Raw genomic sequence first — 21,623 nt, forward strand, 5'->3', positions numbered from 1 at the left:
TTGAACTCCTGATCTTGTGATCTGTCTGCCGTGGCCTCCCAAAGTGCTGGGACTACAGGTGCAAGCCACCATGCCTGGCCTTTTTTGGCTGGTCTCGACATCTTGGGCTCAAGCAATCCTCTCATCTCAGCCTCCTGAAGCGCTGGAATTACAGGCATGAGCCACTGCGCCCGGCCAACACATTCATTTTAAAACGGCCTTAAAAAAATCACTGGTTTATGTAAAAGAACTTGAATTCCCTACACACATTTCGCAGCAAGTATTTGCCATGTACTTAGACTGTGTGTTGAAATCTGGTCTCATGATGGTAAGAAGCTACCTAAATACCTAGATCCTGCTTAAGGGAGTGGCAATCTTGTGACCTGTTTCTCACTCAATGTCTAATGGATATTTGGCAGCCATGTCCTATTGCTTCCTCTAATCAACACCCTCCTAAATGAAGCAGTAAGGGAGAAGACCAATGAAAACACGCATGCAAGACATGTATCGTGAGAGTGACAGCTGACAATCATGATAATTTGAATCTAACCTTTGCATTTTAGAGGAGAAAAGCGAATTCATGATGCTCATGGCAGACCCCTTAGAACACAGGTCTTGATTCCCAATCTGGCCTTCTTTTTTTTTTTTTTTTTTTAGCTGGAGTTTCGCTGTTGTTGCCCAGGCTGGAATGCAATGGTGCGATCTCGGCTCACCGCAACCTCCACCTCCCGGGTTCAAGCGATTCTCCTGCCTCACCCTCCCAAGTAGCTGGGATTACAGGCATGCACCACCATGCCCGGCTGATTTTGTATTTTTAGTAGAGACGGGGTTTCTCCATGTTGTGTCCTGACCTCAGGTGATCCGCCCCGCCTAGGCCTCCCAAAGTGCTGGGATTACAGGCATGAGCCACCGTGCCTGGTCCTGGCCTTCTTTTTATAGGAAGTCATGATTCAAACCTGACTCCAGCCTGACCCTACTTTAATCCCTTTAAAGCAGCAAAAATATACAGCAGTTTCCCCTTGAGAAAGCAACTTGAATAAGCAACAGTTTGGTACAGATTCTGCTAAGAACAAGCACATTTTTAATCTCAGGCCCCTCTCACAGGGCAATTTCCTCAATGCCTGGAGTGCTTTCTGAGATCCCAGAACAACGGGCTGGACAGCTGCCCAGAGGCCTCTAGGGGGCTGTGGAAGGCTGAAGAGGCAGGGGGGATCTGGATCACAAAATAGAGGAGACTATTTTCTCTGAACAGGAGTGAGAAACCTTATGTTGGGGAATGATTAGATTCTGGTTTCTTGCCTTAAAAGATTGTCCTGGAGGCCAGGCACAGTGGCTCACACCTGTAATCCCAATGCTTTGGGAGGCCAAGGCGAGAAGATTATTTGAGGCCAGGATCCTATACTGAGGGGGCACCTCTTTCAGTGTCTACAGTAGAGATCCTGACAGAGGGTGGATTGGTCGGCTGTTCAGTGGGATGTACTGACTGGATCAGTTGATTCTGGGCTTGATCTAGAGGATGCAGCAAATGCAACAGACTCACATCTTAGAGGAGCTCTCCAGGGTGCGGAGGTGAACAGTGTCAAATCCTGGGAAGAAGTCGGTGGCAAGAGTGGGAATTAGGTCACTGAGAAGTGATGATGGCAGAAGCTAGACTAAGAACCACAGAGAGTCAACACAGAGCAAAATGAATGTCAACCAAAGGAGAGGGCAGCTGAGAGGGGACACAAGGACACACAGGCTTTTTAGGATGGGAGATGCCTCAACATGTTCCTAAGGGAAGAGTGAGACACGGGAGCAGACAGGGTAATTAATGGAGCAAGGTCCCCAGGGTGGAAGAAGTTGGCCTCAAGGGCACAGGTGGGGTGCCAGCATACACAGAGGGGGCACCTCGTCCAGCATCTCCAGTAGAGGTCCCCACAGAGGATGGGGAACAGCCCCTATACTACAGTTCCTTCCCACTCTCCCACACCAACCACCCAGCCCCTCTGGGAGGCATCCGATCAGAACAGTGGGTCTGCCCAGCAGCAGCCCCGGGGACTATTGGACATGCACATTCTCAGGCCTCATCCCAGACCTGCTGAATCAGAATGCGGGGGAAGGAGCCCGGCAACTGGTGTTTTAAGGAGCCCCTGGCAATTCTGGTGCTCACTTGAGTTTGAGACCAGGGACCAGGATGGCAACTCTCAACTCTGCTGCTCACTATGATCCCCCCGGGAAGGTTTTTTTTTTGTTGTCGTTGTTTTTGAGACAGAGTCTCACTCTGTCGCCCAGGCTGGAGTGCAGTGGCATGATCTTGGCTCACTGCAACCTCCACCTCCCAGGTTCAAGCAGTTCTCCTGCCTCAGCCTCCCAAGTAGTTGGGACTACAGGCACAGGCCAAGCCCAGCTAATTTTTGTATTTTTAGTAGAGACAGGGTTTCGCCATGTTGGTCAGGCTGGTCTCGAACTTCTGACCTCAAGTGATCCGCCCGCCTCAGCCTCCCAAAGTGCTGGGATTACAGGCGTGAGCCACCGCGCCTGCACCCCTCACCCCCCCGGGAAGGCTTTAAATGCTGATGCCTAAGCCTCACCCATAGATTCTGATTCTACTTCCGTCAGTATCGAATGCCTCTCCCCAGGTGCTCCTGCTGCCCTATGAGCATTGAGAACCCTGAGGTAAGAAGGAGAAGAGAACGGAGGGAGAGGAGCTGGTTTTAGCTTTGGTTTCCCCGTGTTGTTGAATTTTGGGGTGGGATGGGAATTCTTGAGGTAGCCTTGGAAGTCACTTACCAAGAGTATTGGGCACATACGCAATGAGAGAGCAAAATAGTGTGCAGGGATCACCGAAAAGAATGGGAGAGAGAGGAAGGAGTTGCCTGAAGACCAAGGGCAGAAATCCCAAAAGGCAGGCAGAGCCCAACGAAGAAGGGCAGCCAGACAGCCCTGAAAGCCGAATCCATGGCACCCAGATGATCTTCTCCAAGGGTCATCCCCAGTCCAGATATGGAAGGAGCAGGGGGCCAAGCCAAGGCGGGATCTGCACGAAGCAGCAGCAGGGCCGCCTCCGGGCAAGAGTGTGACTCCAGGGAGTCAGCTCAGCTGACAAGACACAGAAAGCTGCCCGTCTGCATGTCACGTGACCTGTCCACACACAGTCCTCCTTTACCACCACGTCCTTGGTGTACCCACATCCTCATTGCGCTGAGGTTGTCCAAGCTACCAAGACTTGAGGCAGGGATTCTCACAGCACCGTCCAGTGTTAAACTGCCCTTAAGGTCACTATTACAGTTATAATGAGCCCTAACAGTATGTTAGGGATAAACAGATGCCCACCTGATTCCCCAGTGTCCAGACACCTGGGCTTTTTCCTAACTAGAAGACTTGGAGCTCACCCACTGCCTACTTCCCATGCCTAGGATTCTCCCTGGGTTCCCTGTTCTGGTAAGATGCCAACACGTCCACTATGTCAGATTGAATCTCTCACCACCTGAAGGCCTTCCTGAAACCATCAGTGAGCCGCTTGCTTCCCTGGCTACTACTTGGCCTCCGAACCCAACTAACCACCCTAGCAGAAATCATCTTAAACTCCACCCAGAACATTCCACCCTATCTGTCATCTCACCTCTTGAGTCCATCTCCTAAATATCCAAGTGACCTCACTTCTAGCCTCTGCTACTAATGCCAATCTCTTAGCTCTAGCCTTGGCCACTTCTCAGCCAACCTGGCGGCTGGTCATGCTCACCTGCTGTTCTCTGCACTCCACCAGCCGCCTTTCAGGCCATCAGGCAGCCTGGAATCCACTATCAGCCTCAGGAGTCTAAAAAGCACATCAGACCTTGGTAACCCTTCTTGTCCAAACTGTCAAACAAAACCTGCCCTGCGCTTTTGCACCTGACTTACGGTTAGCCAGCTCAGTCCTGCTGGCCAGCTCCCACTGCCAGCCCCCTTTCAGAATGTCACCTCACCCCACGGTGCTTCAGGCAGAGCTCATGACAGGCTCCTCATGGCCTCCCTGCATCTCCCTAACAGCACTCACCCTGCCCTGGAGCCGTCAGTCCTGCCCGTGGGACTCTGCCCACCGCCTGCGAGACGACGTGAGTGTGTTCACTTTTATACACACCCAGAAGTGGCCCTAGTGTTTGGGAAACGGCAGTTAAGAATGGAAAAGCCTGTCAGGCGCGGTGGCTCACACTTGGAATCCCAGCACTTTGGGAGGCCAAGACGGGCAGATCACGAGGTCAAGAGATGGAGATCAGCCAGGTGCAGTGGCTCACGCCTGGAATCCCAGCACTTTGGGAGGCTGAGGCAAGCGGATCACAAGGTCAGGAGTTAAGAGACCAGCCTGGCCAACATGGTGGAACCCCATCTCTACTAAAAATACAAAAATTAGTCAGGCGTGGTGATGCGCACCTGTACTCCCAGCTTCTTGGGAGGCTGAGGCAGGAGAATTGCTTGAACCTGGGAGGCAGAGGTTGCAGTGAGCGGAGAATCGTGCCACTGCACTCCAGCCTAGGCGACAGAGGGAGACTCTGTTCGGAAAAAAAAAAAAAAAAAAAAAGTAAAAACCACAGCCTCGCCCATGTCGCCACTGCACCCAGCGTTGGTGTCAGATCACCACCTCTCCAAGCCTCAGAACCCCCTCAACCGCTGCCCAGGCTACAATGCAAATGCCTTCAGACACAGCCTGGCTGGCAGGAAGGCCTCTGGGTCAGCAGTGTGCCCTGCTCTCTGCCACCCCTTTGGTTTGGATGCAGGAGCTGCCTCACCTCGCTTGTTCTTACTTGGCTGTCCTCATTTTGGGATGTCCAGCCAAACCCCTAAAGAGAAGTGAAGACATGATGCCCTGTGTTTGGTGGATACCGTGGGGTGGAGAAAGCTTACTTCCAAGTTGCTAAAGGGAGACGCGGGGAGCCACACACATCAGGTAACAGCTGCAGAGCAGCATTCTCAACAGGAGCCGCTGCACGGCAACCCGCCTGCGCCCCGGGGTTCATTCAGCCTCTTGGTCACCTATTCACTAGGGCTGCTCTCACAACCTCCTGGTCACTGAGCTCCCTGCAGGGACCTACCTGCCCCTCCTAGCCCAGCCTCAACTTCCAGGACAGGTGGAATCAGCGAGACCGTGGTTGGGATGTACTTTAAAAAAAAAAAAATCAAATGAAACCAACAAAGACACAGAACTCACAAAACCAGAGTATTTTATTGCACCAAGATCTTGGCAACACGTGGGGCTCCCCAGGCCCCCGGAGAGGAGGTACAGAGGATGGGACACAGACCTCTGCACACACACAGGTGCGGCCATGCAACCAGGACGTGGGGCAGGCAAGTGAGAGGACCTGGGAGAGGCAGCTGCTGTACACAGGCCCCACTCCCTCCAGCTCCATTCCCAAGCACAAAATTAAATAGACCCAGATCCTAAGTCAACCAAGTGACTGCCACGACAAAGGCTTGGGTTATTGATATTTACTTACATACGTGTACATGACCTAGAGTTTGAACTCGTTTTCTGGGCCTCATCTTTCCCTTCCCTATCTGGTTGATGACTTCGGTGGAGGGAAGGGACGTGACTCCACCCAACAGTGATAAACGCTGCAGAAAGTCATCTCGTGCTCACCACTGCCCAAGAGTTAACGAATATATGTACCCCAGGGAAAGGTTTTACAGTTATCTAGTGGAGAAGGGAAGAGACTGATTTGGAGGAGAGAAGGGAGAGAAAGGAAGGAGATAAATTCTGTGCCAGCAGACAACTAACATTTTCAACTACAGAACATCACACGGTAAACATGGCAGAGGGAACAGTTCACAGAGGAATGCAAGTCAACACCCCGAGAAGAAAAGGAACATACCCTGCCGTGAAGGCATGTGCTTTCCCTTCCAGATAAGTTACAAAGCCAGAGCACGGAAGCCAGGCCCTCATCTTTGAACATTCAGAGACTGGTCCGCAGGAGAGGGCACCCTGAGCAGCTCCACTCACTGCTGCTGGGACACTGGTGGCCACAGGAGCTTGATTCTCTCCCACCCTTCTAAGAAGAGAAACGTGAAAACAGAAGAAAATCCAAAAAGAGACACCCACCCACATGGAAAAAAATAAATGTATCTTCCCATATTAAAAAAGCAATTCCATCTACACGCCAGTAACCACCCAGGCCCCGAGCACAGGGGCAGGAAGCAAAGCTGCCCCAGGGAGAGGGGGTGCAGACAGCGAGGCAGCCACCCGGGACAGCAGGATGCCTCTGGCCCAGCAGAGCCACACTGAAGGAGGTCTAAGTCCAACACCACGTTGTCCATCTCCACCTGCGACGACTCCGGGAGGAAACGACGGGGACAGACCCGATGAGGAAGGATGTTCACGGTCACCTTCACACTTCCCACTACTATGAGGGCATTTGTCTTTTTCCTGAAAATATCACCTTCTCTGAGGATTTCCTGTATTTATTAAGTTACAAGTTGGCAGGCACAGCTTGAGCAACATAGAAAAGTAATCTTCTTGAGTTATACAATCATTTAAATTCCAAAGCACTCACAAAATTGAGCAAACAAAGCCACTATTTGCATATTTGGGAAAGGAAACATATTGCTAATGGAAGCCACAGGACTGGTCAAAAATAAATGTTTTGTATTAAGTAGTAAAATAAATGGAGAATTCTACCCCAAGGCCTCCACCTCAGTGAAGACCTGCGGGTTATTGCAGCTGCAAGGGGAAGCTACAGCACAGTCGTCTCAGAATAAACAGCAGCCTGGAAAGCAGATGTATTCGCAGGTATCGAGGGCTCCTCCGACCCCAAATAGCTTCTGCTCTCCAGGACAGTTGAGAGTTACTCACAAGGAAGGGGTGCACAGTAGGGCCACCCTCTTGAGTTCCATAAAAGGGAGAGGTGGCTGGGTGGGGTCACCTCTTCCTTTCTGAGGACAGGTAAGGCCAACAGATGAAGGGGTCCCGCTGAGGAAGCAGGGGAGGGCGGGCTCGGACACAACGGTGGCGTCAGCCCCGAGAAGCAAGGGATGGCTTGCCCAGAGCCACCAGCTATGCACCGGGAGACCACCTGGGGGACGTGTGGCCACCATCCCCCACTCTCCTGATAGCCCCAACCAGGGGCAGCAGCCTCTGCCAGCACAGACCACTGTCTATGAAACATGAGAAGGCACAGCCTGGCAAAGATGTCCAGCAGGTGTGCGGCCACCTCTGCTCACACACACACTGTCGTTTCTCTTGCAGGGCTGGTCGGGAATGTCACCAAAGAGGTTCCGATCTAGAGAAGCCTCAAAGCCTCTATGTCGGGCGGTCTGTGGACACTGGTACCGGGAGAGCTCCTACCGTGACAGGCTCCCAGCGCAGCAGAGCCCACACAGAGAGCTCCCTCAGATCCAGACCCACAGCTCCCAGGAAGGGACGCCTTGTCTCCAGGAGGCTGCAGAACAAACCACGGTAGTCCTGACAGAGAGAAACGGGACCCGAATCTTCCCACTGCCACCCTCGGGTATGAGTCCAACCTAGGAACCCAATGCATGGCATCTCGATGCGGCTGGCAAGAAGTCACCCTTCTGCAAGTGACTGGGACACGTGCCAGATATACACACAACCCACATCCCACACACACCCCACACATGCCCTTCTCCAAGTGACCAGGACACATGCCACAGATGCCAGGTGTACACACCCCACACCCAACACACACTACACGCACCCCCTTATACACACGCATCCCACACACACCCCCTTATACACACGCATCCCACACACACCCCCTTATACACACGCATCCCACACACACCCCCTTATACACATGCATCCCACACACACCCTTCTCCAAGTGACTAGGACACACACCACAGACGCGCCCACACCACACACACCACCCAACACACATGTGCCAGATACACAGCCCACATACATCATACACACACGCCACACCCCACCACACCCCTACACACATACATGGCACACACACCCCCACCTCACCCTTACACCCACCCCCTCGGAACCGACCTCCTTCCACAGGGGCACAGTCAGCGGCGATAGCTGAGGCTGGCAGCCTTTGCTGGGTGAGTCACAGACCAGAAGTTCCGTCGAGTCTGAAGTTTCTGGAAGGCGTTGAAGTTTCTCCTCTTCTCTCTCTTAAATTTTTTAATTTTCTTTTCCTAGACCAAGAATCACAGGCATCACAGTTCCCAAAAACGGCTCTTTCCTGGCCCACGGGGCTCCATGCTGCATGCAGGTCCTGCACACAGGCCGGGCTCTCATGAGCTCTCTGGAGACCCACTCTTCACAATGACCCCTGCGCACGGCGACCTGCAGTCCCCCTATTGACAAAGGGGCGGAAGCTGCGAGGATGCATGCCCTGTCCATGGCCACACGCCCGGACAGGCCTGGGCAGCCTGGCTCTTCTCACGCTCGGCCGCTTCATGCCACTGCCGCCACCTCCAACTGCCCCGGCTCTGAGCTGAGCCACGCCGCCCTGCTCCCTCAAGCCTGTGGTCAGCATCACGCATCATACCTTCCCTCGGTCAAACTCTTCGTCCCAGTCATCAACCACGGTCTCAGTCCGGGCCTGTCTGCTGTCTTCAATAGCATCCTGACTGACCGCCGACATCTTGCCATCCCAGGTCAGAACTACCAGGCAGACACGGGGGTCAGCACGAGTGCAGGTTCCCAGGTCCCCTGTGGCTTCACTTCAAGAGTGTCATTTACCAACTAGTCTACTCATAATTAGTCAACAATTTTGAGTGCCACCTTGTGGTGAAGAGAAGGACAAGAAGAGGACGGCCCGACGCCCATGTGTGGTCGGTCAGCACGGAACCCCCAGCGATGCCCTCTTAGCTAAACCCTAAACCACAGCCAAAGAGTTCAGTTCTTTCTAAACCCATGCCCTCGTCTGAGGAACAAAGATGTCATGTTCGGTCTCAAAGTCTGAATAAAAACATGCTCTGAGCAAGAAGTGACATTACCCAGGTTGGAAGAGCTTCGTCACTCTGCCCCTTCCCTACCCAAGACACAGCATGTGTGGGGCTCCTCACCCTGCCCCAACCCTCAGAAGCAGCTGTTCTGGATCCTGCCACGGACAGAAGCCACCTTCGTGCCACGGCTGAGGGTTTAAAGAGGACTCCAGCCAGTGTTGAGATTCCTCTTCCCATTCTCAAAGCCGAGCGATGCCCGCCCGCCACACTCACAGTGCACCAGGATCCATTCCACACCCTTCCCTCCTATAAAACCAACCAATGAAAGGCAAACAGAAGTCCTGTCTCCAAATCAGTACCTTTTCTCCCGTAAGCTTTATCAGATGAGTATTTGAGCAGTTCCTGGACCACATCAGACTCCCGCTCTCCATTCCAAGACACAGGAGGGGCCTGGCTCAGCCCTGCAATCGGAGCAGCCAAGAAACATTTATAGACGTTTAAAATAACCCACTGGGGAAGCAATCGCACACCTTAAATTATAAAACAACTTACAGTAAGTGGATGCTTGCCTTTTTTTTTTTTTTTTTTTAAAGACAGGGTCTCACTATGTTTCCTAGGTTGGTCTCAAACTCCTTGGGACTCCCACTGGCCTCCCAAGGTGCTGGGATTACAGGCATGAGCCATGGCGCCCAGCCTAAATGCTTATTTACTAATGCTTACATGCTTAATTTACTAATGACCTGACACAATAGAGAAGGCTGTTGTCCAAGTCAATTCATGAGCAAGAAAACAAGGAAAATAACAAAAAGCTAAAAACCAAAAAAAAAAAAAAACCTCCAAAACCCCTTTAACCAGTAGTGTAAGTCCTCAGTCTGACAGAGGGAGGGAAGACAACTAGATCTAAATGGAATCCACCTCACCTACGGGAGAGGCCCGTGCCCCAGGACCAGCCTGACACCTGGATGGCCACCGGGGTGGAGGGAACGGCCAAGCTTGGCTGCTGCCATCAGGGGCCCGACCTCCTAAGCCCTGTCCAGGGGGAACCTGGTCCCCATCAGCAACACTGCGCAGGTCCACCCCGCACCTCGGGACCAGGACAGCACTCACCACCCTCATCGGGTTCTAGAAACCCTTTCTGAACTCGTCCTCTGCCCAGCTAGCCACATAGCCCCTGGAATATACTCACCTCCCTTCACACAAATCTGACCTCATTTCTCCCTGCCTCCAATTCCTCAGTGAGCTCCAGGCTAAGTGTCCCCTGCCCCCACACAGTGGCTTCCATGGTTCCCATCTCATCCACACAGCCCAGGGACCCAGCCATGCAGAGCAGCCTGCCTGCTCCCAACGTGCTGCGCCTCCTGCCCTTGGGTCTGGTACCCTGCCCATTTAGCCACTCTCCTCAGGGGCACAGGACTGCAAGAGCCCATGCGGCCCCCAGCGCCTCCTTGCTGAGCACGAGCCCTTACTGTGTGGTTCTGGCTCTGCCAGGGAGCCCCGAGGGCCCAGGGCGCACTTCAGTAGACACAACCAGCACCTGGCATGGACCCTGGTGCACCGCAAGTGCTCAAGTGATGTCCCTTGCACTAACAAGCCAACTCCACTTCGCTCCGAGGGTGGCACGGAGCACAGCTCTGGTGCCATGTTAGGGCAGTACTTTTTTTTTTTTTTTTTTTTTGAGACGGAGTCTCACTCTGTCACCCAGGCTGGAGTGCAGTGGCGCAATCTCGGCTCACTGCAAGCTCCGCCTCCCGGGTTCACACCATTCTCCTGCCTCGGCCTCCCGAGTAGCTGGGACTAGAGGCGCCCGCCACCATGCCTGGCTAACTTTTTGTATTTTTAGTAGAGACGGGGTTTCACCGTGTCAGCCAGGATGGTCTCGATCTCCTAACCTTGTGATCCGCCCGCCTCGGCCTCCCAAAGTGTTGGGATTACAGGCGAGAGCCACCACGCCCGGCCAGGGCAGTACTTGTGAGAGCATGCTGGCCAGCAAACTCAGTCGGCACTGGCTAGCACCCACGTTTTGCAATTTATTTCATACCATTTCATTTTTAACGATAAATTCCTTTCTTAAGAGTTGGATAAATACAAATCAGTCTCTAAGGTCCTGCTGGCCCCCAGATGCACTGCCATAATCAGATCTTCCAGACTGCAGAGGAGGCCTCACTCAAGCTCGGCCCCCTATACCAAGCAGCCAGGACTTTCTCTCCCCTTCACTTAACAAATGTGTTCTGTGGCGGGTGCCTGCCAAGGCATGCCCCAGCCAGCCCTAAAGAAAACAAAACACCCTCCGATTGAGGGGTGGTGCCCAAGGACAGCCACAGCACACAGGTCCCCAACAGCAAGCAAACCGTGCTATGTTCTGAATGGCCCAGCTACATAGCAGGAGAGGAGGATTCACTTTTGAACCCAACTCTTCTAAATTCAACCATCACAGAAAAAAACTCAGGCTGGGAGTTCAGGGAGTCATTCCTTGAGAAGCTGTAGACAGAACAGCTTTGAATCGGAAGACCCACTGGCATTCACAGAATGTTTTAAAGTTCATGTGCACTGTAACCTCTCCCATGGGGCTGTTTCAGTCAAATGCTGTGACACATGAGGGAGCAGACTCGGGGGTGGGGGGTGAAGGTTGGTAGGGTCCCAGGGCCCTCCACATCTTCTCCCAGACCCTCCCAAGCTCAGATGCAGTAGACGCTGCTCTCAGCCTGTGCACTCCCCAATACCCCCCTTGCCCGGTGCACACCCACGCGGTCCCCCCCCACCTCGCCCGGAGCACACCCACGCGGTCCCCCAACCCCTCGCCCGGTGCACACCCACGCGGTCCCCCACCCCCTCGCCCGGTGCACACCCACGCGGTCCCCCACCCCCTCGCCCGGTGCACACCCACGCGGTCCCCCAACCCCTCGCCCGGTGCACACCCACGCGGTCCCCCACCCCCTCGCCCGGTGCACACCCACGCGGTCCCCCAACCCCTCGCCCGGTGCACACCCACGCGGTCCCCCAACCCCTCGCCCGGTGCACACCCACGCGGTCCCCCAACCCCTCGCCCGGTGCACACCCATGCGGTCCAACCCCTCGCCCGGTGCACACCCATGCGGTCCCCCAACCCCTCGCCCGGTGCACACCCATGCGGTCCCCCAACCCCTCGCCCGGTGCACACCCATGCGGTCCCCCAACCCCTCGGCCGGTGCACACCCATGCGGTCCCCCAACCCCTCGCCCGGTGCACACCCATGTGGTCCCCCAACCCCTTGCCCGGTGCACACCCATGTGGTCCCCACCCCCTCGCCTAGTGCATACCCATGCGGTCCCCAGGACACCAGCCATTCACGGATGGTGCGCGGCTGCTGGACTCGGGGACAACAGCATCTTGGGGCTTGGCACTCCTTGGGCATTCGAGATGCCCATCCTCTTCTACTGCCCGCTGTGGCTCCTGCTTTCTTTTTTTCTTTTTCTTTTTCCTTGGAGACTCTTCCATGGCCTCTGGATCACCATCACCCATGGGAGAGCAGCTGCTTGGAAGTGAGAGGCAGCAGTCAGCTCTGAGCAAATTGCAAGGGGAGCAGGAGCGCACAGACACCCGCCTGCAACATGGAGAAGGTGCCACCCCAGCTGTGACCCAGTGCACGCAGCTCCCTGCAACATTCTTCCCCCCACACGTATTAGCGGACGCTCCACACGCAGCCACGGAGACAGTAGAGGGAAAACCAGTCACGTTTCCCATCCTAACTGAGCCAAGCCTGTTGACGCCAATGTGCAGGCTACTGTGACCTGATGAAACGGCAGATCCTGGCCTGGCCCGGGACACCTGATCCAGCATCCCTGAACAGCCCTGCACATACAATGATGGACACTACTGTCCACACCACCGTCGCTTCAAGGATCAATCCACTGGTATTTATCAGAGAAGATATTTTTTCTTTTTTCTTTTTTTAGACAGGGTTTAGCTGTCACCCAGGCTGTAGTGCAGTGACGCGATCTCGGCTCACTGCAACCTCCGCCTCCTGGGCTCAAACGTTTCATCCTCCCACCTCAGCCTCCTGAGTAGCTGGGACTATAGGTGCATGCCACCATGCCCAACCAATTTTTGTTTTTGGTAGAGAAAGGGCTTTGCCATATTGCCTAGGCTGGTCTCAAACTCCTGGGTTGAAGTGATCCGCCCGCCTCAGCCTCCCAAAGTGCTAGGATTACAGGTGTGAGCCACCACACCCAGCCAGAGGAGACATCTGATCACATATCCACATTTTAGAAAACCACGCAAGCAGACTACATTTCCAGACCATACCTACTTGGGGGTAGATTCTGTGGTTTTGCTTTGTTTCTCGTCAGAGGTAGACAGATGCCACCTTGCTCCTGCCCTTACCTGTGCCAAGGTGGGTCCTGGTGCAGGCCGCCTTCTTCACCAAGACCTTCTGCTCCTTTCCTCCTCCGCTTCCTGCTGCTCGCGTGGTGGCCGTCCGTAACACATCCCACCTGCTGGCCATTCACCTGTGGCTGTGTGCCATCTTCCTGCCGTCTGACAGCAGGCAGCTGTGCCTGGCCCTCCCTCCTGTGCGTGGGGCTCCCAGGCTGTCTCTGTGTCTGCCCCTCCTGCAGGGCGCTGGCAGCTGTGTCCTCCGGGCGCTTCTTCTTCTTCCTCTTCCTCTTCCCGTGGGGAGCTGCAGTGGCCTCCCTGATGTGCTGTGGGAGGCGCGTCTCTGAGCCCAGCCTCTGCAGCTCTCCCACAAAGGTCTTCTTCCTCTTCTCAGAGGGGCTCCGGGGGGGCTCACTGGCCTCTGGCAACTGGTGTGGAAGGGACACGAGGTCCTCGTTGACCTGAGGCAGCGCCGTCGAGATGGAGGAGCAGCTCCGTGGTTCTGACGTCCCTGGGGGCTTGGGGGTACTGGACAGCAATGTGGGGTGGGGGCTGAAGGGGGGTTGCAGGCGGCTGGATGATTGGGGAGCAGGTGACACAGCCCTGTGGGGACAGCCAGGAAACAGGGAGAGGATGTTCTGAAAGACCCAGCAGAGCTGTTCCTTCTGTCTACCCTCACTCCCCTCCCTTTCACCTAAAAATCTGAAAAGGCTCTTACCCTGTAGTTTTCAGATACACATTAAGTTACATGTATGTTTGAAAGAAAGCTAACAATTAATTCAACATCTATTTAAATGCAAAGTTGGCCAGGTGCAGTGGCTCATGCCTATAATTCCAGCACTTTGGGAAGCCAAGGTGGCCGGATCACCTGAGGTCAGAAGTTTGAGACCAGCCTGGCCAACATGGTGAAACCCCATCTCTACTAAAAATACAAAATTAGCCGGGCGTGGTGGCACACGCCTGTAATCTCAGCTAGTCAGGAGACTGAGGCAGGAGAATCGCTTGAACCTGGGAGGTGGAGGTTGCAGTGAGCCGAATCGCGCCACTGCACTCCAGCCTGGGCGACAAAGCAAGACTCCGTCTCAAAAAAAAAAAAAAAAACAAAAAAAACAAAAACAAAAACAAAAACAAAAAAAAACAAAGTTACCTAGGTGGTGGGTTGATAGGTGCAGCAAACCACCATGGCACCTCTGTAACAAACCTTTACATCCTGCACATGTACCCTGGAACTTAAAATAACTGATCCCTGAGATTTAAAAAAAAAAAAAAAAAAAAAAAAGCAAGCCAACACGTGATTTTAAAAGTCAAAAAAAAAAATTTTTTTTTTTTAAAAAGGCAAAGTTAATAAGAATTGTTCCATGCCTTAGTTTCTTGTCACCAAGCAATTCAAGTATTTTTGCGAGCTCTAATGTAAAAACATCTTTAATACAAATGTGTTAAGGGAGGAAGCCTTCACGAAACAATAAATGGTGAGGAAAAAAAAGATCCCGTGAGGATTTATTTTCCAACCTCCGAAAGTCGCAGGGTGTTCCTGGGCAGGAAATGAGCCTCATAAGGAAAGCAAGTGTTGAGCTGGCCTAATGACACCTCCACATTAGCGTCATTAGGACGCTGAAACCGGGACACAGATGCGTAGAGCAGAATCATGAGCAAGGCATGTCCGGGACAGGATCTAGTGCCGAACCCAGCGAGGCTCCCTCTTGCCAGCTCTGTGTCTCTAGGAAAATTAACTTCCCACTCTGAACCACCATGTTCTCATTTGTCAATGAGCTGGGACCACAAAGCCCACCTCCCAGGGTTCCTGCGGAAAACAGGACCCCCGTCATCATCTAAACAAACTATAAGGGCCATGCCAGCTGCACGATGTTTGATTACTCTAAGTGTCTTCTGGAATCTTTTCCAAAAAAGCTTATAAGGCAAGAAACGAAAAACACCCAAACACTTAAGGCCCTCCCACGTACACAAATCTTATGCTAGGTATAGGGCAGAGGTGTGCTTGTGCGTGTATATGTGAGAGGAGAGGAAGGCAGAGGCTGTGGGCGATGCACAGTCATACCTCGCCCTCATGTAGCACTGGAGATTCTAGAACTAGAACCCAGCGCCGAGGCCACCAGTACAGTCCCCGCAGGCCGCCTCATGACTCACCCCATCTTTCACTGCTTCCTTCCCCACTCCCACCGGCTTCCAGACAGCCATTTACCAGTTACTCTCAACTTCCTGCCACTCGAGGCACCTAAGAGATGCAGGCAGCCCCTGCGGACCAGGGCCCACATGCACAGGGAAGGGGCTGCATCTCCGGCAGGTGTCTGCAGAGGAACCCGAGAGCCCTGAGACAGTTCTTAACCTGCATGACGCTAGCAGGCAAGACGTCCCACAAAAAACGCTCGGGACTCCGAGCTCACTCAAGCCTCTCGCCAAGGCCTCACTTCGCCTTTCTCTTCGACTGGGAAGTACTGTCATGGGGCTGGTAGGGATACAGGACAGGTCAGTCCCCAGCACACCACATCACCACAAGGATGTCGCAGACAGACCACCAATAAAGACAGAACTAAGACATCAGGACTGCAGAGGCCGAACTGCCTTCACCACCCAAAGCTCCTTTACCACAGGGGAACACAGAAGAGGGGGCTCTTGGTCGGTGACGCCCCCCTGTACCTCCTGGCTGCCCCAATGCTTTGTCTGTCCTGTGAGGTTGGCGATTCGTCCAACTCCTCACCAGCCAAGCACACGCAACCACAGGGAGAACCAGTTGGCACCCAGAAGATCCCGGCCCAAAGCTTACCTGGCTCTATGGACGGGCCAAGTGGAGGCAACGACGGGGTGAGAGGTTTTCATGGGGTGGGTGAGGTCGGAGGATGGTGAGGGGGGAGGTGGACGGAGGTCATTGCCGGTCGCCCTCCACAGGGTGCTGGCCTGCAGTTATCGACATAAATAAAAACTTGGTGGTCTAAAAAAGGTTTCCGTGAGTGAAGAGGGAAAACAAAAGTAACAAAACATGAAAATAAAAACAAAAGAGCCCAGAAAAAAAGATGAGGGGACAGAAGAAGACAAAAAGGGGAGGTGAGGGGCAGGGGAATGGTAGAAGAAGAACCAGAAAAGTATTTTTGGTTAGAAACAAAAAAAAGGAAGAAAATTTAAACAAAAATCTCAGCACAACAATCACATCCTCGTGCCGTGGCTGCCTAAGCTTCCTGCTGCAGAGGTGCCGGGCACCCCACTGGGGCTCTGCGCTTCCTGCCCGCCCCACCCCTGCTAGGGACACACGCTGGTGGGGCCCACCCTCCCTCGGGTTCAGTCAGGATCTTCCACCTACTGTGAAAACAGGGAACTGCTACCTTGCCCAAACCTCCATGAGTCACATGAGCATCACCAGATCAGGGCTCTCTCAACACCCCATACTGCCTTCACCCCAAGATAGCCGTTCTTTAATTGCAAATGGCTGGGAATGACTAAAAGACACTTTGTTCCTCTAACATGAGGGAGGCCAAAGCCCCTGGACAATGTTCTCACTCCCTTCAAACCACAACCAAGCAACGCTTGGAGCTCTCCTGATACACAGCAGCGGCGAGACCCCCACACACCCACCTTCTTGGCAGAAAGGGCCAGTTTTTTGGCTGGTGGAGGAGACATGGTGCTTGCAGGCTCAGTGGTGGTGTTGCTCAGGACAGGGGACTTCAGCTTCACCGTCTTAGAATCTGCTCCACTTGGCGGTGTTTTGGAGGGGCCAGCGGTGGAACAGTTTGTTTCCTGAGAACCGCAGAGATGGGCCGCTCCACTCCTGGGGGTCTGGGGGGCCTTGGTGGAGTCGCTGCTGGCCGAGTGCTCTGGGCTGGAGCTGCTGGAGCCCCTCCTGTCGAGGCCAGCGCTCTCGTCGTTCCCCTTCAGCCCATGCCCGTTGGCAGTGGCTGTAGCCAGGAGCTTAGGTGAGGTAGAGAGGACAACATCCCTGCTGTCCCAGGAGCCCTGCCTTTGACTCCCAGATCTGCTGCTATTCGAGTTGCTGGTCCCAGGCAGCTCCTGAGCAGTTCTGGGGGAAAAGTGCTGTGGAGGAGCTGGCTTCTTCACCTTCTTTCCAGGGTCGTCTAGGATGGTTGGCATGTGTGTGGGTGTCTGGGAGAGTTTGGGGGAAGGGGACCCCGAGGGCAGCTTTGGAGGAATACAGCCGTTCTGGGACTTCAGGCCCAGGGTGGAGCCATTCCGGGATATGGGCACACCAATCTCTTCAGTGATGTGCGGCTTCTTCATCATCCCAGAGTCTTGTTGCTAAGGAGAGCAAAGCAGAAAACACAACTGAGGAAGCGAGAAGTCTCAGCTGGGCCACATCTTCATAAGGCCACAGCGAATCTTAGTAGCAGACATGGCCTCTGATTAGCATGCTCAAGATAAATTATTTATCTGGACTCTTGGTAAAGACACTGTGGCTTCTCTGAACAATTCTGGTGTTTTGTGACATCCCAAGGAACAGGGACCACAGCCGTGCACCACCACACCCGGCTAATTTTTGTATTTTTGACAGAGATGGGGTTTCACCATGTTGGCCAGGCTGGTCTCAAACTTCTGGCCTCAAGCAATCCACCTGCCTCAGCCTCCAGAAGTGTTGGGATTACAGGTGTGAGCCATAGCACCTGGCCTGAATACATATCTTTATGGCCATCTTTACTATAAAACCAGTACATTTTCATCAAGATTTGAGAAGAGAAAAAAGTATAAAGGAAAAAATTTAGCAAAGTTCCATCACCTAAACATAACCATGCATTAACATTCTAGTGCTTTCTTCTTTCAATCTTTTCTTCCAAATGGTTCTGGCCTGAAGAGTTGCATCCCAGTTTTATCTTAAAGCTATTATCTCAAGCATTTTTTATGGGCGATAACTCTCAATAAATATCTTTTAAGACAGAGCCTTGCTCTGTTGCCCAGGCTGGAGTGCAGTGGCGTGATGATGTCATCATAACTCACTGCAGCCTCAACCTTCTGGGCTCAAGAGATCCTCCCACTTCAGCTGCCCAACTGGCTAGGACTATAGGAGTAGACCACCACACCTGAATAATTATTACTATTTTGTAGAGATGGGGATCTTGCTATGTTGCCCCGGCTGGCCTTGAATTCCTGAGCTCAAGCAATCCTCCCACCCTGGCCTCTCAAAGTGCTGGGATTACAGGCCTGAGCAACTGCACCCTGCCTGTCGGCCTGTCTTTGACATTTTACTATATATACTATGTACTACTGATACATATTAACTGTATGGTTAATTTATATAAGCTATATTGTCTCCAACTGTTGAAATTAAAAATACTGTACAGTATATGCGTGTGTATCCTTTATCCTTCAGAGCACTTATTACAACTGCATAGAAATAACTTATGATTCTGTATTTAGATGCTGAATGTCAGCCCTCCCCTGCTTGACCAAGAGGCTGTACCCGTATCTCTCTCGTTCCCACTGCAGCCCTCACCAGCAACTCAAGGGTCTGGTATATAGTCGGTGCTTAAAAAATATTTGTTGAGCTTTTCCTGTACTTAGTACTCCATGCTAATTTTCTGGAAATGGAATTACAAGGCTAATTTTCTGGAAATGAAATTACAAATTTCATTTTCATGAAATCTGATGCAAAATGCCAAACTGCTTTTACTATACTCCAGCAACATCTATTTTTCAAAACATTTGCTAATTTGACACTCGTTTGGGCTATTACCACTTTAACATTCATATTCTCTGCACATGCACTAAAGTGATCTTCATTTGAATGAGATCTTTTGTTTACAAATGTTAACCTTTTGTTGACAATATCTTACAAGGTTTTATTGCTTCATTTGTTTGTAGTAAATTATGTACAAAAATGTAAATCTTAGTCAATTCATAATTCTTCTACATTTTATCCTTCAACTTTAAGCATACAAAGTCTTCTTCCCTCTCCCAGAGGTTAAGAATTTACCTCTATTTTCTTCCGAGTTTTGTTTTGTTCCCTACATTCTATTCTTTGTTAATACTGTTTTCTAAAAGGAATTCATCTTTCCACTGCACCGCAAAGCCGTTTCACTGGCTGAACATTTCCATACACACTAGAACTTGCACCATGTCATTTAGAGTAAAATGGCTCTCGTCTGCTTGCAGTGTATTTGGAAAATCACGTTTGTAATGAAAATGCTCATGGTCAGTGAAGCGCCCCTGCAGGTGTGCCTGACACAGGGACTCTCCTTGAGCCAATCTCCACCCTCGGGCATCACTCTGCCCGTGGAGTTCCTGTGGCAAGTGGGGCTTCCTTTGTTTTTCTGGGGTTTTTTGAGACAGGGTCTCATTCTGTTGTCCAGGCTGGAGCGCAGTGGCACAATGATAGCTCAATGCAGCCTTGTGTTTAAGTGATCCTCCTGCCTCAACCTCCAAACAGCTGGGACAACAGACGTGCACCACCACACCTGGCTAATTTTTGCACTTTTTTTGGAGATGGGGTTTTGGAGATGGGGGTCTTTCTATGTTGCCCAGGCTGCTTCCTTTTTTTTTTTTTTTTTTTGAGATGGAGTCCCGCTCTGTCGCCCAGGCTGGAGTGCAGTGGCACAATCTCAGCTCACTGCAACCTCCACCTCCCGGGTTCAAGCGATTCTCCTACCTCGGCCTCTCGAATAGCTGGGATTACAGGCGCACGCCACCATGCCCAGCTAACTTTTGTATTTTTAGTAGAGACAGGGTCTCACCATGTTGGCAAGCTGGTCTCAAACTCCTGACCTCAAATGGTCCACCCACCTCAGCCTCCCAAAGTGCCCGGCCCCCCTCTTCTTTTTTTTGTAGACAAGGTCTCACTCTGTCACCTTGCCTGGAATTCACCAGCGTGATCATGGCTCACTGCATACAGCCTCAACCTCCCGGGTTCAAGTGATCCTCCCCCAACAGCTTACTGAATATTCTCTGTGCTGATGGGATCTATGTTGCCCAGGCTACTTTTTAAATTTGTTTTGAGACAGGGTCTTGCTCTGTTGCCCAGGCTGGTGTGGAGTGGTATGATCATGACTCACTCCAGCCTTAATCTCCCTGGCTCAAGTGATCCTCCCACCTCAGCCTCCTGAGTAGCTGGGAATACAGGCACGTGCCATTAAACCTGGCTAGCTTTTGCATTTTTAGTAGAGACAGGGTTTTGCCCAGGTTGGTCTCGAACTCCTGGGATCCACTGATCTTCCCACATCGGCTTCCCAAAGTGTTGGAATTACAGACATGAGTCACAGTAGCAGGCCCGGGCTGCTTCCTAACTTCCTAGTCTGGGCTACAGTGACCAACAACGTTGCAATTACATCATGTATTTTACTGCCACTTCAATTCTAATGCTTCTAATTTCAGCTTCTATTTTCTTTAATGTGAAGAGAAATACAGATGTACGTAAATGACCAAAACCCCTGCAGACTGTGAAAGGCCCTGACTGCCTGTGTGTGGGGTTCAACTCTTCATTCTAAAGGGAGAGGAAGACGATCCATCAAAAACAGTCATCCAGGCCGGGCACGGTGGCTCATGCCTGTATCCCAGGACTCTGGGAGGTCAAGCTGGGCGAATCACTTGAGGTCAGGAGTTCCAGACCAGCCTGCCCAACATGGTGAAACCCCATCTCTACAAAAACTACAAAAATTAGCCGGGAGTGCTGGCGGGCACCTGTAATCACAGCTACTCAGGAAGCAGAGGCAGGAGAATCGCTTGAACCCAAGAGGCGGAGGCTGCATAGTGGCAGAGGCTGCAGTGAGCTGAGATGGCGCCACTGCACTCCAGCCTCAGTGACAGAGCGAGACTCTGTCTCAAAAAAAAAAAAAAAAAAAAGAAAAGAAACAGTCATCAAGAGAGGGTCCACCCCACTTCAAATGATCACTGTGTTCTAATGAGGAAACTGCTCATGAATCCACTTAGTGAAACTGAATTCTTAACAGTTCTAGCAGAAAATTTCAAATACACACAAAGGTAACTTAGAGGGTAGTTCCTAATGGTTAACCTGTAACCACATAACCTTTATCATCCTCTCTCTGTATGTATATGTACGTGTGTATATATGTATGACTATGTATGTATGCACATACACATATTTCTATTTCTGATCCATTTGAGTAAATTGCAGACATGATGTTCTTTTACCCCAAAATATGTCCATGTGTATTTCCAAAGAACAAAGACACTCTCTTACATAACCACAGCAGAATTACCCAAATCAGGAAATTAACATTGGTACAAACTACTCACATTTTCCCCGTTAAAATGTGAGAACAGGCCGGGCACAGTGGCTCACGTCTGTAATCCCAGCACTTTGGGAGGCTGAGGCAGGTGGATCAGGAGGTCAGCAGATCGAGACCATCCTGGCTAACAAAGTGAAACCCCGTCTCCACTATAAATAAAAAAATTAGCCACGCATGGTGGCATGCGCCTGTAGTCCCAGCTACTCGGGAGGCTGAGGC

At 52.0% G+C, this 21,623-nt stretch overlaps 1 protein-coding gene across 22 annotated transcripts in view; it reads right to left on the bottom strand.

Moving 5' to 3' along the window:
* USP36 (ubiquitin specific peptidase 36) overlaps positions 1–21,623 on the bottom strand; it is a 53,865-nt gene that overhangs the window by 3,130 nt on the left and 29,112 nt on the right. For 9 of the 22 annotated variants that reach the window (XM_016933036.3, XM_054670205.2, XM_063799405.1 and 6 more), the window contains 8 exons: positions 16,789–17,466; positions 15,986–16,116; positions 13,213–13,806; positions 12,150–12,361; positions 9,213–9,314; positions 8,454–8,569; positions 7,946–8,097; positions 5,140–7,367 (listed from right to left, as the gene is read on the bottom strand). In XM_016933036.3, the coding sequence (XP_016788525.2) occupies positions 7,966–8,097; positions 8,454–8,569; positions 9,213–9,314; positions 12,150–12,361; positions 13,213–13,806; positions 15,986–16,116; positions 16,789–17,466 (1,965 nt within the window). In that variant the 3' untranslated portion in view covers positions 5,140–7,367; positions 7,946–7,965. Of the gene's footprint in view, positions 1–5,139; positions 7,391–7,945; positions 8,098–8,453; positions 8,570–9,212; positions 9,315–12,149; positions 12,365–13,212; positions 13,807–15,985; positions 16,117–16,788; positions 17,467–21,623 lie in introns of those variants that run through there. The other 13 variants (XM_063799399.1, XM_016933032.2, XM_063799401.1 and 10 more) reach the window with 5 other exon arrangements.

The sequence above is a fragment of the Pan troglodytes genome, chromosome 19 (genome assembly GCF_028858775.2).
Source record: "Pan troglodytes isolate AG18354 chromosome 19, NHGRI_mPanTro3-v2.0_pri, whole genome shotgun sequence".
Lineage (NCBI taxonomy): Eukaryota > Metazoa > Chordata > Mammalia > Primates > Hominidae > Pan > Pan troglodytes.